Source organism: Podarcis melisellensis (genome assembly GCF_964234715.1).
Source record: "Podarcis melisellensis genome assembly, chromosome: 4".
NCBI lineage: Eukaryota > Metazoa > Chordata > Lepidosauria > Squamata > Lacertidae > Podarcis > Podarcis melisellensis.
In genome coordinates, this window is record NC_138531.1 from 29,322,461 (window position 1) to 29,336,949 (window position 14,489).

Consider the following 14,489-nt stretch of genomic DNA (forward strand, 5'->3'; position numbering starts at 1 on the left):
TACCCTGCCTTTCTGGAAATTGCTTTCCTCCTCCTCCTTGGGACAGGGCTTGCTACCCAAACAGTGGCGTAGCGTGGGGGTGCAGGGGGGGGGCCGCACCGGGCGCAACATGGGGGGGGGCGCACTTGCACTCGCAGCTCTCTGCCCCTACCTGGCTCGAGTGCTAAAATCCATGGGTTAGGGGGCGCAAATTACTTGCCTTGCCCCGGGTGCTGACAACCCACGCTACGCCACTGTACCCAAAGACCGAAAAGCTTGCTGCGCAGCACGTAGAGAGAGGGGGGGGGGCTGTCGCTGGAAGCTAGCAAAATTGGGAGGGATTGTGCTGGGGTTTCGACTGGGCTGCTGCTGCTCCTCTCTTAAGGGCACATCCCCGTAAGGAAACACAGGTCAGTCACGGTTCAAAGCTAGGCAAGAAAAGTGGCAGAGATTGTTTCCAGAGGTCGCGCTCCCCGGGGTTAGGCTTAAGGGGCACGGACACACCCACCAGGTCCCACACTTGAAGGTCAGCACTGACCTCTCTCGGCATCCCTCGTCTCCAACCTGAAGCTCAGAACCATTCACCCTGAGTCCCGAAGACACCCGGCGTTACGCCCCGGAACATGCATGATACTTTTCTTTCTTTCTTTTTAAGAGAAAAAAAGAGGGATGAAGTGGCAAAATATAAACCTGGCTCCAATGACCTGCCTCCCAAGCCATCAAAACAGTCTACTTTGCAGCCAAGCTCAACGCCTGTTTACCGAGAAGAGAGTTCAGGCGATTGCAAAGACTCTATCACAATACAGTGGTACCTCGGGTTACATACGCTTCAGGTTACAGACTCCGCTAACCCAGAAATAGTGCTTCAGGTTAAGAACTTTGCTTCAGGATGAGAACAGAAATTGTGTTCCGGCGGAGCGGCAGCAGCAGGAGGCCCCATTAGCTAAAGTGGTTAAGAACAGTTTCAGGTTAAGAACGGACCTCCGGAACGAATTAAGTACGTAACCCGAGGTACCACTGTAATGCAACAGTGCTGAGGAGAAGGGGGAGAGGCAGGGCTATTGATTAATTTATTTGCTTCCTCCCTTCCCGCTACTCAGGACATTTCAACTCTCCCCAGTCCAGTTCTTCGATATCTCCAATTGATAATAATAATAACAATAATAATATTAAAAATGGTACGTTTCATAGGAGAGCCTGTCACTCTAGACTGTTATAGATATTTATAGACTGAAGAAAATGCGAAGTACATATATGGGTCTCTCCCTCCCCACGCCAGTCACCCTCCAAATCAGCATGCATTCGTCACTATAGGTAAGTGGTGACCCACGGAGCACAAAGGAGGGGTAGCTGGGAGCAAGCGGGCAAAGATGCGGGAAGTCTGAGATGGTGGGGCAGCAGGAGGCCCAGCAGATATCTTGGAAAGCTTCACATTTCATGTTGGGTTCGGCTACCCATTAGAGCGGGTGACCTGGAGGATCTCTGCCTGTAAAGTGAGAGGCCGTGAATCAAAATGGGGCTTACTCTCAGGTAAACGTGCAGAAGAGTCGTGTCCCCTGGCCTGCTTGTTTGAAAGAATTCTAGGAGGCTCTCCCTCCTCTTTCTAATTTTGTGGGGACATTCCTCGCTGGGTTTAGGGGCCAATTTTCGTTTATTGATTTAATGTCCTTCATAAGAGTTCTGAATACTCGCAAGACAGAAAGGGAAATGCATCGAAGTAGAGTTTACTAAACACACACACACAAACCCCGATTTGATGAAGTGGGATCTAATCTGCCGAAGCTTAGGCCACAATAAAATGTGCTCCGCTTTAAGGTACCACAAAACTCTTTGCTGCAACGACAAGAGCAGCAGCAACAACCACAAAACTTAACAAGCTGAACAGTGGGACTGTCTTGGAATCCGAGTCTAAACACTGTTGGGAAACTAACCCTCTTGAAATCAGCCTGGGTGGATTCTAGACTCCGGGCCCATAAACCACAATGGCAATGTGGAATGATAGGACGTGGATTCTAATCCTCGGCAGTCCGCCGGGAAGATCTCCGGCTCAACTCTCCCCGAAATGCCTTGGGTGTTGTGGTGGCAAATGCGCCGGCGGTGGCAATTCCCCTGCAGGTCAGGGAGCCTTGCGCGCGAGAACTATATATTGTATGCACATAGCTATCGCCCGCACAGGAGGGTTTATGGCGTCCCCGCGCCTCTAGCTCCCTTGGCAAGCTTTGATCCACACAACTCAAGAGGGGCTTGAAACAATGAGATTAAACGCTGCCTCCAACTTTTCTTCACAAACGGCCTCCTAGAGAGAAGCGCTCAGCTTGATGCAGCTGAAACTTTCCAGGTGAGGACCCCCCCTCACTTTTTTTCCCTCTCCCCTCCACCTCTCTTTTTCTTTTCATGCCTCCGCCTTCTCTCTAGCTCGACGTGAAGCTCGGAGCTCCTGAGCAAACACTCAACTGTTCTCCGCTGGGTTGGAGGAAGGAGGTCTGTGGAACCGCTGGCAGCAGCAGCCCCGGCAGCCAGGCTTTCCAGAACGAATAACAAAAAGGTTACTGTACATAGAAACGTGCTGTCAGCCCGAGAGCCTCAAGTTGTTTGAATGTTGGTTTGGGGGACGTAAATATAGCAGCTCTGCGGTTCCCTCCCGCTCCTCTCTCTGCTTCCCCTCTTTAAATAATTCCATTTCAATTGGAAAAGGTTAGCCCTAGACACGAGGTACAATAATATTCCCCCCCCCCAACAAAAAATCCTTAAGTTCTCTCCTATACTGTATATATATTTAAGCATTACCTTATCCCTTACTTATCGTTTATGGAAATAATGCTTCTCCCCATTGCGCGCGCGCCCCCCGCGCGCCCTTTTCCTAAAGGGACATGCAATTCTGCGGGTGAACTTTGGCTGGACTTTCCTTTTGCATCCCACACAGGGAACAGCCGTGGGTTCCCCGGGCTTGCAGAGGAGCCGAGTACTTAAGGTGAGCAAAAAAATTAAATAAATATGCCACAGAGAAACTGTGTGCTTTCTTGACCGGACTTGCATCTAGGGAGCTGGTTTCCAAGCGCAGTCCTTTCTCAAGCTGCTGCATGAGAGGGTGGAGTGAAAGAACTCTTTAAAAATAAATTAAAAACGCGATGAAATGAAATCGAGGTAAGGAAGCGCGCTCAGGTCTCACGAAGGGCGCCGTCCTGAGACTCCAGAACCTCGTTTCACAGAGCAGGGAACCTTTTTGTGCATAAATCATCCCACACCACCCAGACCTGTGCATTTGGCAGCCGAAACTTTCCAAGCACACTTAAGAAAAACATCCCACTGTGGTCTAAGACTGTAACCTCTGCTCGTCATTTAGCAGCTTAAAGATCACTACTTTTTATTTATTTTTATTTTATTTTATTTTATCAGAGTGCAGAACTGAGGCCCAAGTCTACGGCAACAGAAACAGCTTTTTTCCTCCAACACTTGCTTCAGATCTCAGCTGTTTTATATACACATCCAGAGGGGGACTAGTGCAATTTAGGACCACGGCGGTGGGGAGAATCTGGTCGCAATCCTACCATGCGCTTACTGAGGCGCGTGTGAAGGATTGGCGCTGATGCAAAGTTTCTGAGAACTCTGGACATCTAACTGCAGACTCAAACACTGGGATGTGGGGATGGTGGCGGAGAGAAGTGGATTATGGGTTTACACATCCATTCTAAACGCTTGGGAGTTAGACCCCCCCCCACGCCCACCCCACTCAGTTGTGGCTCGTTCCGCCCAAGCAATCTGTTCTAAGATTAAAATCAGTTAAAACTCGGGCGGAGTTCTCTCCAACTGCATCCCGGATTGTAACTCTGCTCATGGGCGTAGCTAAGCGGGGGGGGGGTGCAAGGAGGGGCAGCTGCCCCCTTAAATAAATATAAATAAAGAAAAATGCATAGCTAACTGAGGTTCTGCCCCCCCCCCCCACAAGAGGCCTGCCCCTCCCAACAAAAATCCTGGCTACGCCCGTGACTCTGCTGTATATTCTTCTCTGGTCCTACAGTCTCAAAAGGGTGGTAAAATTATCTTGGTTTTAAAGAGTCTGCCCTTCATTCCCAACGCATGCTTTCTCCTAAGGGACTCCACATATGTCAGGCCAGGGAGTCTTTCCCAGTCCTAACTGGAGACTCCAGGGATTGGATCTGGGATCTTCTACACGCAAAAGGATTTCCCAGAGCAGCGGCCTTCCTTTTCACTGCCCCCAAGCTCATTTTCTGTCCCTCCAGCGTAGAGAGAGGAAGGGACGAACGTACCTACATCTCTCCTCAGTACGGTAGAACTACTGATAACGTTCCTAAAATCAGGCACCCCCAAACTCGGCCCTCCAGCTGTTTAGGGACTACAACTCCCATCATCCCTGACCACTGGTCCTGTTAGCTAGGGATGATGGGAGTTGTAGTCCCAAGACAGCTGGAGGGCCGAGTTTGGGGATGCCTGCTAAAACTCATCCATTTTCCTCCTGTTTTTATGACAGCCTGTGCCAGAAGGAAATGGGCAACTGCTGGTTTTCTTTTAACCTGTGTTAGCCCAAGGACCTACCCTCTGTATGGACCCATCCGGATGAGTTGAAAAGCCGTTATAAAAGAATACTGAGCTAGAAGTAGGTTAATTACCTGCGAGGGAAAGTCGAGCTCTTTGCAAGGGAGGGACTCAAGTTTACAACCCCACCCCTCGCTGGCGTAAAAGTTGAAAGCAGTTGTCTCTCTCTCTCTCAAAAAGGGCAGAGAAAATGAGCCCAAAGCTTTTAAAACAAAGTTGTACACATTGATAGGAATGGAAAAAGAAATGGCAAGGCAGATTGTCAACTATGCATTCGATGAAAAACAACCGAACCATTGCAAGGAATAACTGAAAGGAACGCGTCGTCAGTGATGCTTAAAACTAAAAAACTAAAAATAAAAATCTCGGAGTTGGGAGGAAATCCCACCACACTTTAAAGCTTTGGTGCATTTGGGGGCTGCTGCAGTCCATCCCACAAGCTTTTGTAGGTGTGCAAAGACTCTTGCTTTCTTCAGTGAATCCTACACAACTGTTACAGGATCCCTATGCATCCAAATATTCTACCGATTTCTAATATTAGGGAGAGAGAAACGGGGTGGAAGTGGTGGTGAGATGGAGACAAGTTTGGATATTAGCCAAGAGAAAAGTTTCATCTGTCACTGCCACCCTAGTATCCATCCCCATTCCACATAGTAGATTATGACTCCTCTGGAAAAAACCTTTTAAACACAAACGCAGTCCCCCGTCCCGCAACTCAAAGCCTGTTTAGGCAGATACATTAACAAAAACATCCCATTTCAAGCCATTCTGATCTGTAATTAAATGGTGCAGCCGGCTTGTATTCACCGGTGGCTTTTACAGAAGTTGCAGTGATCCAAAGTCAGGTTGCTGTGTCAGAGAGTGGCTCTTTTATTAATGAGAATACAAAAAAAGGGGGTGGGGGTGGGGAGGAATAGGAGAGGCTTGCATGTTCTTAGCCCGGCTTCAATTTAGTTGCTAAGCAACCCGTTTATGGTAATTCATCCGCGAAATTTAAATCTCTGAGAAAAGGATCCTGCGTTTGGCTGAATGGTCGCCACGAGCAGAACAACTTGTGGGAGAGGGCAGCAGCTGCTACTTCTGGCCAGCAAGCCAGCCAGGCAGAAGCAGGGAGGGGGAAATAATGCACCGTGCCCCCCCCCCACTACACACACACACACACCCCCCTAGACCCCATGCAGAATGAGCTCATTGCTCGCCACCTCGGGGGACAGCGGGGAGAGCTTTCTTCACAATCCAGTACCCAAAGCGCGCGCGCACACCCCCCCCCCATCCTGAGTCCAGATGGCCGCTGGGTCCTCAGCACTTCCTCTCTTCTCCTCCTTCCTTGAGATCCCCACACCCCCTCCCCACCCTTCTCTCTGTCTCCCTCCCTCCCTGCTTCTTAACGCGCGCGCCAAGGCCCATTGCACTTCCAAGCAAGCCCATTCATCCACCTGATCTTAGCCACACATTACTCAAACTGCGCAGGGTATTTCCTCTCTCTCTCTCTCTCTCTCTCTCTCTCTCTCTCTCTCTCTCTCTCTCTCTCTCACACACACACACACACACACACACACACGCAGGCATTTCCACTGAAATACTTAAAACACAACCGGAGGGTTGCACAGTCCTCCCGGCAAAAGAGATCTAACCCAATTCTGTAGCCTAAACACAAGACGCCTTGGATATTGGGCTGAAAGAAGGAAGACCCGTTCAATCTTTGCGCCGGATCCATCAATCCAGAGTGAGCGCCACCCATGGCGCCTATTCACCAACAGGAAAGCTCTTTAGAATGACACTGACGTCCATAACCTGGCATTGAAGGAACGAGAATATTTGACCTTTTACACCCTCTTTAACCTTCCATGCTGTGACTACAAAAGAGCATTAAACACTCGGGAAAGTAGCCAACCACCTCTCGCCACCCAGCGCCGGAGTGCAAATCAGAGGAGTTCAGTGAGGCTGGCTTGTAAGTTCTTGTAGGGTTGCAGCAGACTTAGACTGACATCTGTGAACCACGCCGCCTTGTTAAACAGCGATGAGTGTTTGGGTTTTAACACCCCAGGAAGAAGACCTGCTCTCCTTTTCAATGAAGCTCACTGCTCCGCCTTAACTGTAGGGTTTTAAGAAACGGCTTACACCTGAAAGCATGCAGTATTTACCAGGAAGCGAATCCACAAAGTTCAAAGGCGTTCGCTTCCTTGTAAGGATTTCATCATCATTATTAATGAAAGATCTGCCCTGGCAATTGCTATTCCTTCCCTTCATTCTCCCCGTCCCTAGAGGAGGCGGCAGCCTCCGCCCTGGTTTCCTTTAGGCTGCCATCCTCTAGGCGCTTACCTGCGCAGACCTGCATAGGATTGCGCTGGGAGTCTCTCAAGCCCCTGGACGGAAGGAGAATGGGGAGTCGTGACGTCACTGCAATGACCAAGGGTTAGAGGGGGGGGGGGCAGGACTGGCTTGCAGAGGCAAAAGGAGCCGGCCAAAGAGCCGGGCTTCGTCTCTGGAGGAGCAACGCTGCCCATGGAACGCAACCAGGAAAACCTTCACAGAGCAATCCTTCTCACGTCCAGCTAGAAATAAACCCTATTTCAATGGCGCTTACTCCCAGGTGATTGTGTATACATATATAACTGCAGCATTAACGACCCCCATTTCACACACCCCCCACAGGCTCAAGTGGCCCAACAACCCACCCCTGGTAGGAGTCCATGGATTTTAGAGAACTATGGATTGCGTGTCGCCGTCTGTCCGTCCCGTCCCCCCAAAAAACACCACCCCGCCACTTCTGCCCGAAACAGGCGCGCGCGCGCGCACCCTCCAGCCTCACATCCATTAATCTGGCAGGCTAGGAAAAAGGGAGTTTGTGTCACTCTGGGTCAAGTTGTCAGCGGCTGACTGGCTAGCTGAAGACTGCCTGTCAGTCAACACCACATCTTCCTGCAGCTGAGACATCAACACCACCAAGGAGATCTTCCCTTGCGCTAACTTGAAACTTGCACCCAGTTTTAAGCACCCCCCCTAAACAGTAAAGGGCAAATATTTGTCTAGCTTTCCCCAGCCGCCCTCCCTCCACCCACCCGCCGCACTTTGGTTCCTTTTCGCCTTCCCATCTTGCCACCCTAGACCAATTTCCTTGAAACAGCCAGAGGCTGGGACTTGTGAAATTTGGTCCATATCCTAAATAATTCATTCCAAGCCTGCAGCCAAGGCCAAGACTTGTTGCATCCATTTTAGAGTTTGATTAATCACCCTGGAACTCCATGCAAACTCAACTGCTAGCGTCCAAGGAGCTCCCCGCTTTATCGCTAAAAGCTGCCACTCGCAGATTTATTTTTCTTCTATTTATATGCAAATATGTCTGCGTCTTAAAAGGTGCGCGTGTGTGAGAGTGTGCGCGCTACACACACACACACACACGCTCACAATCTCTATGAAGATATAAAAATGTCCTTTTGTCTTTAGCTTGAAGGTGCTGATCATTTATTACAAAAATAAACCAATAAATACAACAATATATTGTTGCTTTTGACAGGATAAATATTTTACAAATATATACTCTTAAAAAAAACAAATATCAGTGTTAAACTTAAGGAAAATATGACACTTATTGATAGAACTATCAATAATATATACTGCATTTCTTATTAGAGCCGATTGTTCTTTAAAGGTTCAGTTGAAAAATGTTCATACAAAACAAGTTCAGACCATAGCAATATGAAAACGCTACATGGAAACTATTTTCCTTTTTCTTTCTTTAAAGGCAAGCCGCTGTGATTTAAAATGCGTGGTGGAGCTTGTTGCTTAATATTTTTTTTAAAAAAATGCGGTCAACAACAGTGGAATGACTAGTTTAAATACACTTGGAAATTATTTATTGCCTAGGGATTTGAACGCGGTTGTGATTAGAAGTCAACTAGGCAACTCGAGAAATTGGGGGAGGGGGAGAAGAGGTAGGAAAAGGCTTCAGAAAAGGGAACGTAAATTATTATATTTCAGAATCACGCGGACTGGTTAAATACAACTTTTCAAAATATTTTTTTTTCTTTACTCCTCTCTCCTTTTCAGAGAGGAGGAATGTGGGGGAAAGCTTAAAGGGACCCACCAACCACAGAATACTGGATTTACACGTGAATACAGTGCTTAGGGTAATTTAGAGATTTGGTAATATAGAACGTTATTTTCATTATTTACATATTATATAACCCTTCACTAAAGCCTCTCGTTTATGCGTCCCGTGGCCTTGTAACCCTGAAGCTCCTATACACATTCAGAGGGTTCAATTTGAAGACGTGGGGGGCGGGAGGAGAGAAGAATAGCAAATCACCTTGGTAGATTCACCTTTCTGCCTTATAAGGATGCAGAGATGGGCATATTTTGCAAAAAATACCTGCTTCCGAAAAAGCGACTGACCTTACAAAGCAGTTGCAAATATTACCTTTCTAACAGAAAAGAGCTTGAGGCTCACTCTTAACCCCTTTGTTCTCATCCCAACCCATTAACCAAACAACAACAACTAAGACATGTAAACAGATCTCTGTCCTGATTTTTTTAAAACAACAACAACACCCCACGCCACTCAATCCTCTAGTGTGAAAAATAGGATTCTATCTCCTATGCTGATATTTCCCAACAAGTATAAGCAACTTCGTGGCCTCCCTACTGAAAAGCCTGTTTTTTCTTATTTCCCTCGCGAGCAATGAAATTGTTGGACCCTAGTTCTCTCTCTTTCTCTCCCCCCCCCATTTTCGGTGCCCCCTTCCTCTGGACCACCTAAAAGAGGTAAAATTCTGCACTAGCGTCCCACACTCCTGTCTCCCGCCCCCTCTTTGTTGCCTATGCTTGTGGTTTAATTTGGATTAAAAACAATGCATTTTAGGACTCGGCTGTTTAGCTGGCTTTGACTTGACCTAAAATTGAGACTTATTGAAAAGGAGTTAATATTATTTCCTGGTTCTAAACTATTATACCACACATCAAGTGAAAGGAAAGGAACTAACGCTCGATTGAAACCTTATGTTCTTCTTCAGCAGCTTCCACCTCCCACTCCATATTTTTCTGTTTCTACACAGTGCGCGCCGTGGGACTAGCTCTCTTATCTGGGTACCACAACTCAAATGCAGATTTCCAAAGGTGGGTTTGAACTTTTCAAACCTCTCCTGACTCCTCTGCTATGTATACGTCAATGGCTATAACAATAACAAACAGTTATGGTAACCTAGTTCTCAGTAGTGCAGCTACTGATATCCTTAGCTTCGCCAACGCTCACGTTTATTATAACTGGTATGGCTGCTGTATAGAGTTAAGGGCAAGCACTTAACACCTGCGCCCATTCCACATCCTGCACGCATCCCTAAAGCAACAACACAACAATGGCAAACTACCAGAACCCTGGCTAAAACTCGTGAGTACTTCCTTCTTTTTCTGTACGCACAGCAACACACACATTTAGAAGTACCTTTTCTTAAATTATAGCGTTTATATTAAATAAAAAGTTACACATATAAAATGTTTCCAAATAACATACAGTCTTTTTTTTAAAAAAAGCATCCTATGCATTATATTTTGGAAAAGGGACGGGGGAGTTAAACTGTTGCAGATGATCGCTTATATCACCTGATAGGAGATATCTACTGAGCTAGGGTTGCAACTTAAATGAGGAGTCAGACAATGGCCTTCTGTTCTAAAGTCTTGGTTTATAATCCCATTACACACTCTCAATACATTGATCTAAAAATACCGTGGAACTATATATGCATTTATAAGGAGTTGACCTACTTCTAAAAAAGCTAGCCTGGCCAATAGTAAATGGAGGGGGGGGGGTTTCTCCTCCGTTCCCTGTTAAAAACACACACCACAAACAGACTATACAGAACGCAGGTTGGTTCTATCGTTGAGTCTCTCGTTTGGAAGGTTTTCAGTATTTCTTAAGAAAACTTAACTCGACACAATTTCGTATGCATCAGACAAAGACTATTTCATTCTAACAAATTTATTTTCTCAATCAGCTCTTACGGAATCACTACTCAAATTAAATTACAATCAAATTATCACATCAAAAGATACCCTTATTACCTAATAGCTGTCCGTATTTTTTTTTTCATTTCATTTTTTTAAATTTGTGCTCGTCTGAAAAAAACACGTAATACAAGATCTGGGGAAAAAATAAATTACCGTTTTGCAGCAGTTCATAGGTATTCTGAATAAAATATTAAAAGAAGTCATTTAATGAAAATATAAAGCAAATTTTTTTTTAGATCAACAACGGATCTAAACATTTCTCTATTGCTGTCTTTTTTCTCTTTTTTTCTTTTTGTTTGTTTGTTGAAAAGTCTGTTTATTAAAACCTACCAAAAACACTGCGAGGAAATGGCAGTGTTATATAATCACTTCCACAGCACCCGCTTAATCAAGTTGGCAACGGATTTAGGAGAGAGAAGTTCAGATAAGTGCAGCTGCAGATGCCCAGTTCCTTTTAAATCCCTTTATCTGAATTAGTCCAGAAATAAAAAATATTAATAAAAAAAATATTAGCAGTGAACTTTTTAAAATTAATCTTCCAGGATGATTGGCAGCCATCAGGAACAGCCCTGAATTATTCCCTTTATGTCGCTGTTTCCCTTAATTCATGCAAAATCCTTCTACGGAGCTCCAAGTTTTAAGGACCAACAACCTCGCTTTGCTTCTCTCCCCCCCCTCCGGGTAGGAGCCCCTCCCTCCAACCTCTTTCTTTTCAGGGTCATCCTTCTATTTGCGGGCGGTTCTTTCTTTCTTTATTCCCCCTCCTCCCATCTTTCTCTCGCTCGCTCTCTTTCTCTAGATTATAATATATAAATTTGTTTATTCCCCCCTTCTTCTATCCAGTCTGCTTGGCTTTTCATTTAGTGCTGCGTGCGTTATTCCTCCCCCCCTCCTTTCCCTAAACCTAGCAAAAAAGCTACCGGTTTTTCTCTTTCGTTATTGTTTTCAAAATAATGCTTCTCCTTCGAAAGTAGACTCCTTCCCTGAACCAAATTAACGTAGTTTGGGCAAACAAACAAACAAACAAACAAACAAACAAACGACCACCCCCTCCCAATAGCTCTGGAACTCAAAGAACATATCCTAGCGTTGTTTTTCTCCTGCTTGAGGCCTACCCTCTTTTGACATTTCCATTTTACGTATTTTATTTAAAAAGTGTGTGTGTGGCGGGGGGGGTGAAATAGAGAGAAAAGTTTCGGTGAACCTCGCATGAAAGTCCTTTTAAATGGGCTCGTGGTGGGTGCGGGGGGTGAGGCTCGGGGAAGGAGGAGAAGAGAGAGAGAGAGAGAGAGAGAGAGAGAGAGAGAGAGAGAGAGAGAGAGAGAGAGAGAGAGAGAGAGATGGGAGCGCAGAAGAAGCTGGGTGCTGTACGATCGCTGCCACCACGATAACAACCGGGCATAATTTAGATCTGGTGTTGTGGAGTCGCTACAGAAAGGAACAACATCCGGGGTTGGGGGGGTTGTGTGTGTGTTTGTTTGTTTGTTTGTTTGTGTGTGTGTGTGTGTGTGCGCGCGTTTGGGTCTCCACAACGCTCCCTTTCTCGCCGTAGCAAGGAAGGATCTCCAACTATCTCTCTGCAATGAAGAAGGCTAAGTGTTCCAGATATGTGTGTTTAAAATAAAGCAAGCCAGGGAGCCTGGGTCTGGGCTGTAGGTGCGTGCCGGTGTCCTTGTGTGCGTCTTCGCCTTCCTTCTCCCCCTCCCCTCCCCCACCCCTTCTCTCTCCCCCCCCCCACCGCCTTGCTCACCTCTCCCTCTGCCTGCCTGCCTGCCTGCCCCTCTGTCTTCTCCCTAAGAATCCCTTTCTCACTTTTTTTTAAATTTAAAATTTGTGGCGTTGCTGTCGTTGATGGTGATGATGGCGACTGTCTTTTTTTGTTTTGTTTTGTTGTCCGTTCCCCCTCCACCTCCCCACCACCCCCCACCCCCCTCACTGCACGCTCGCCTGGAGTCCGTGGTGGGGCGGCGGCGTATCGGAGTTCACGTTGCCGACCTGCGAGTAGACGTCGTCGGGCGTCTGCTGCTGGATCCCCGGGGGGGTCATGCGCTTCTCTTTCTGCCTGCGGTTGCAAAACCAAACCCTGACCACCTCCTTCTCCAGCTGCAGGCTGTCCGCTAGGTTCGTAATCTCCTGCGCCGAGGGCTTGGGGCATTTCAAGAAGTGGCTCTCCAAGGCCCCCTTGACACTCACCTCGATGGAGGTCCGCTTCTTCCTCTTGCGGCCCTGAGCCGCGATCTTGTCGATGCTGGTGGGGCTGCCCGTCGACGAGTCGGCTTCCTCCAGCCACTTGTTCAACAAAGGTTTCAGCTTGCACATGTTCTTGAAGCTCAGCTGCAGAGCCTCGAAGCGGCAGATGGTGGTCTGCGAGAAGACGTTGCCGTACAGGGTGCCCAGCGCCAAGCCCACGTCGGCCTGCGTGAAGCCCAGCTTGATCCGACGCTGCTTGAACTGCTTGGCGAACTGCTCCAGGTCGTCCGAGGTCGGCGTGTCCTCGTCCGAGTGCGGGTCGTGGCTGTTCAGGCCGCCGCCCCCGCCTCCGCCTCCGCCGCCGCCGCCTCCCCCGTGGTGCGGGTGCGGGTGCGGGTGGTGATGGTGGTGGTGGTGATGGCCGGGGTGCTCTCCCAGCTCGGGCGTGTCTCCCCGCACCAAGCCCGGGTGCACCAGGCTCTGGCTGCCCGGCGGAGGGCTCAGCATGCCGTTGACCGTGAAGCCGCCGGGCTGCGAGTACAGCAGAGGCTGCTGCTGCTGCTGGCTGGCCATGGAGGGCAGGTGCGCGCCGGCGCCGGCGCCCCAGTGGCCCTGGTGCGGCGGGCCCAGGTGCGGCGGCCGGTGGTGCAGCGCCGCGCCCGAGTGCAGGTCGTCCCGCCCGCCGCCTCCGCCGCCGCCTCCCTTCACGTCGGGCTGCTGCTGCTGCTGCTGTTGCTGCTGCTGCTGCTGCTGTTGCTGCTGCTGCGGGCTCCCCGTCATGCCGACCGGGCTGCTGGCCCAGGGAGAGCCGGCTTCCACGGCGGCGGCGGCGGCAGCTGCGGCGGCGGCGGCGGCGTGGGGCAGCGCGGTGACCCACTGGTGCGCGTGGCTCAGCATATGGCCGCCGTTGCTGGCCGCCATGGCGCCCTGCATGAAGTCGCTCTGGACCATCTTGACGGACGAAGGGTCGCCGCGGTAGCCGCCGCCCGACACCGACGTGACGGCCACGCTGCCCGGCTGCATGCCGCCGCCGCCGTCCGAGTGCACGATGGAGCCCGCCGACAGGATGCTGTTGGTGGCCAGGTAAGGGTTAGACGCCGCCGTAGCCATCGCCGACGCTTTCCTGTCGACCCCTCCACTGCGCTCGCCACAAGCCGCCGCCGCTGCTGCCGCCGCCGCCGCAGCCCAGTAGCGCGCCACCAGAATCCCGCCCGGCTCGGCTGTTTCCTCAGCTCTCCTCAGCCTGCCCGGCCCGCCGGCCGGCCGGCCCCGAGGCGGGCTCCGTGCGCGCGGGTGCGCGCGCCGCCGCCGCCGCTCCTCCTGGGCTCGCGGCTCCTCTGAGGGGAAACACTCGCCACACGCAGACAGACACACACGCGCGGCCGCTTCTCCTCCTTCGCCGGCCCCTTATTGCGATTCACCTGTTCGGGGTTGCCTCAGCGGCGAGAAAGACATTACTGAATCCCTCTCCCTAGATATTGGTAGAAAGAGGGAGGAAAGGAGGAAAAAAAAAAGAGCGGGAACCGCCGAGGGGAGGGAGGGAGCGAGGTCGGCAACAACAACTCCCCTTTTGGCTCCCCTCCTTCACTCCCTCAGGAGCATATTTTCTCCCCTCACAGTTTCTGGGTTGTTGTTGTTGCTGCTGCCGCTGCTGTTTTCTTTCCCCTCACAGAGAAAGTTTCTCTTCTCCCCCTTCTCCCCCTCCTGTAAGGCTTTGTATGGGGTGAATGAGTGCGTGTGGGCTCCTTTCTTTCGCCCCTCAC

General features: G+C 49.5%; 1 protein-coding gene and 1 long non-coding RNA gene across 2 annotated transcripts; one reads left to right on the forward strand and one right to left on the reverse strand.

The window, feature by feature from the left end:
- Positions 1-1,244: 1,244 nt before the first annotated feature.
- LOC309368128 lies at positions 1,245-3,768 on the forward strand. Its single transcript, XR_014167565.1, has 3 exons — positions 1,245-1,509; positions 2,155-2,317; positions 3,376-3,768. It is a non-coding gene; the product is annotated as an uncharacterized lncRNA (long non-coding RNA).
- An 8,590-nt stretch (positions 3,769-12,358) lies between these two features.
- POU3F3 (POU class 3 homeobox 3) lies at positions 12,359-13,935 on the reverse strand. The gene has a single exon (XM_081907443.1). It carries the CDS (start codon positions 13,834-13,836, stop codon positions 12,469-12,471), a length of 1,368 nt encoding a protein of 455 aa, XP_081763569.1. The 5' UTR covers positions 13,837-13,935; the 3' UTR covers positions 12,359-12,468.
- Between the last annotated feature and the right edge of the window lie 554 nt (positions 13,936-14,489).

Excerpts from the sequence above, each read along its gene's own strand:
- POU3F3 (XM_081907443.1), bottom strand. The coding sequence starts at position 13,836 with ATGGCTACGGCGGCGTCTAACCCTTACCTGGCCACCAACAGCATCCTG.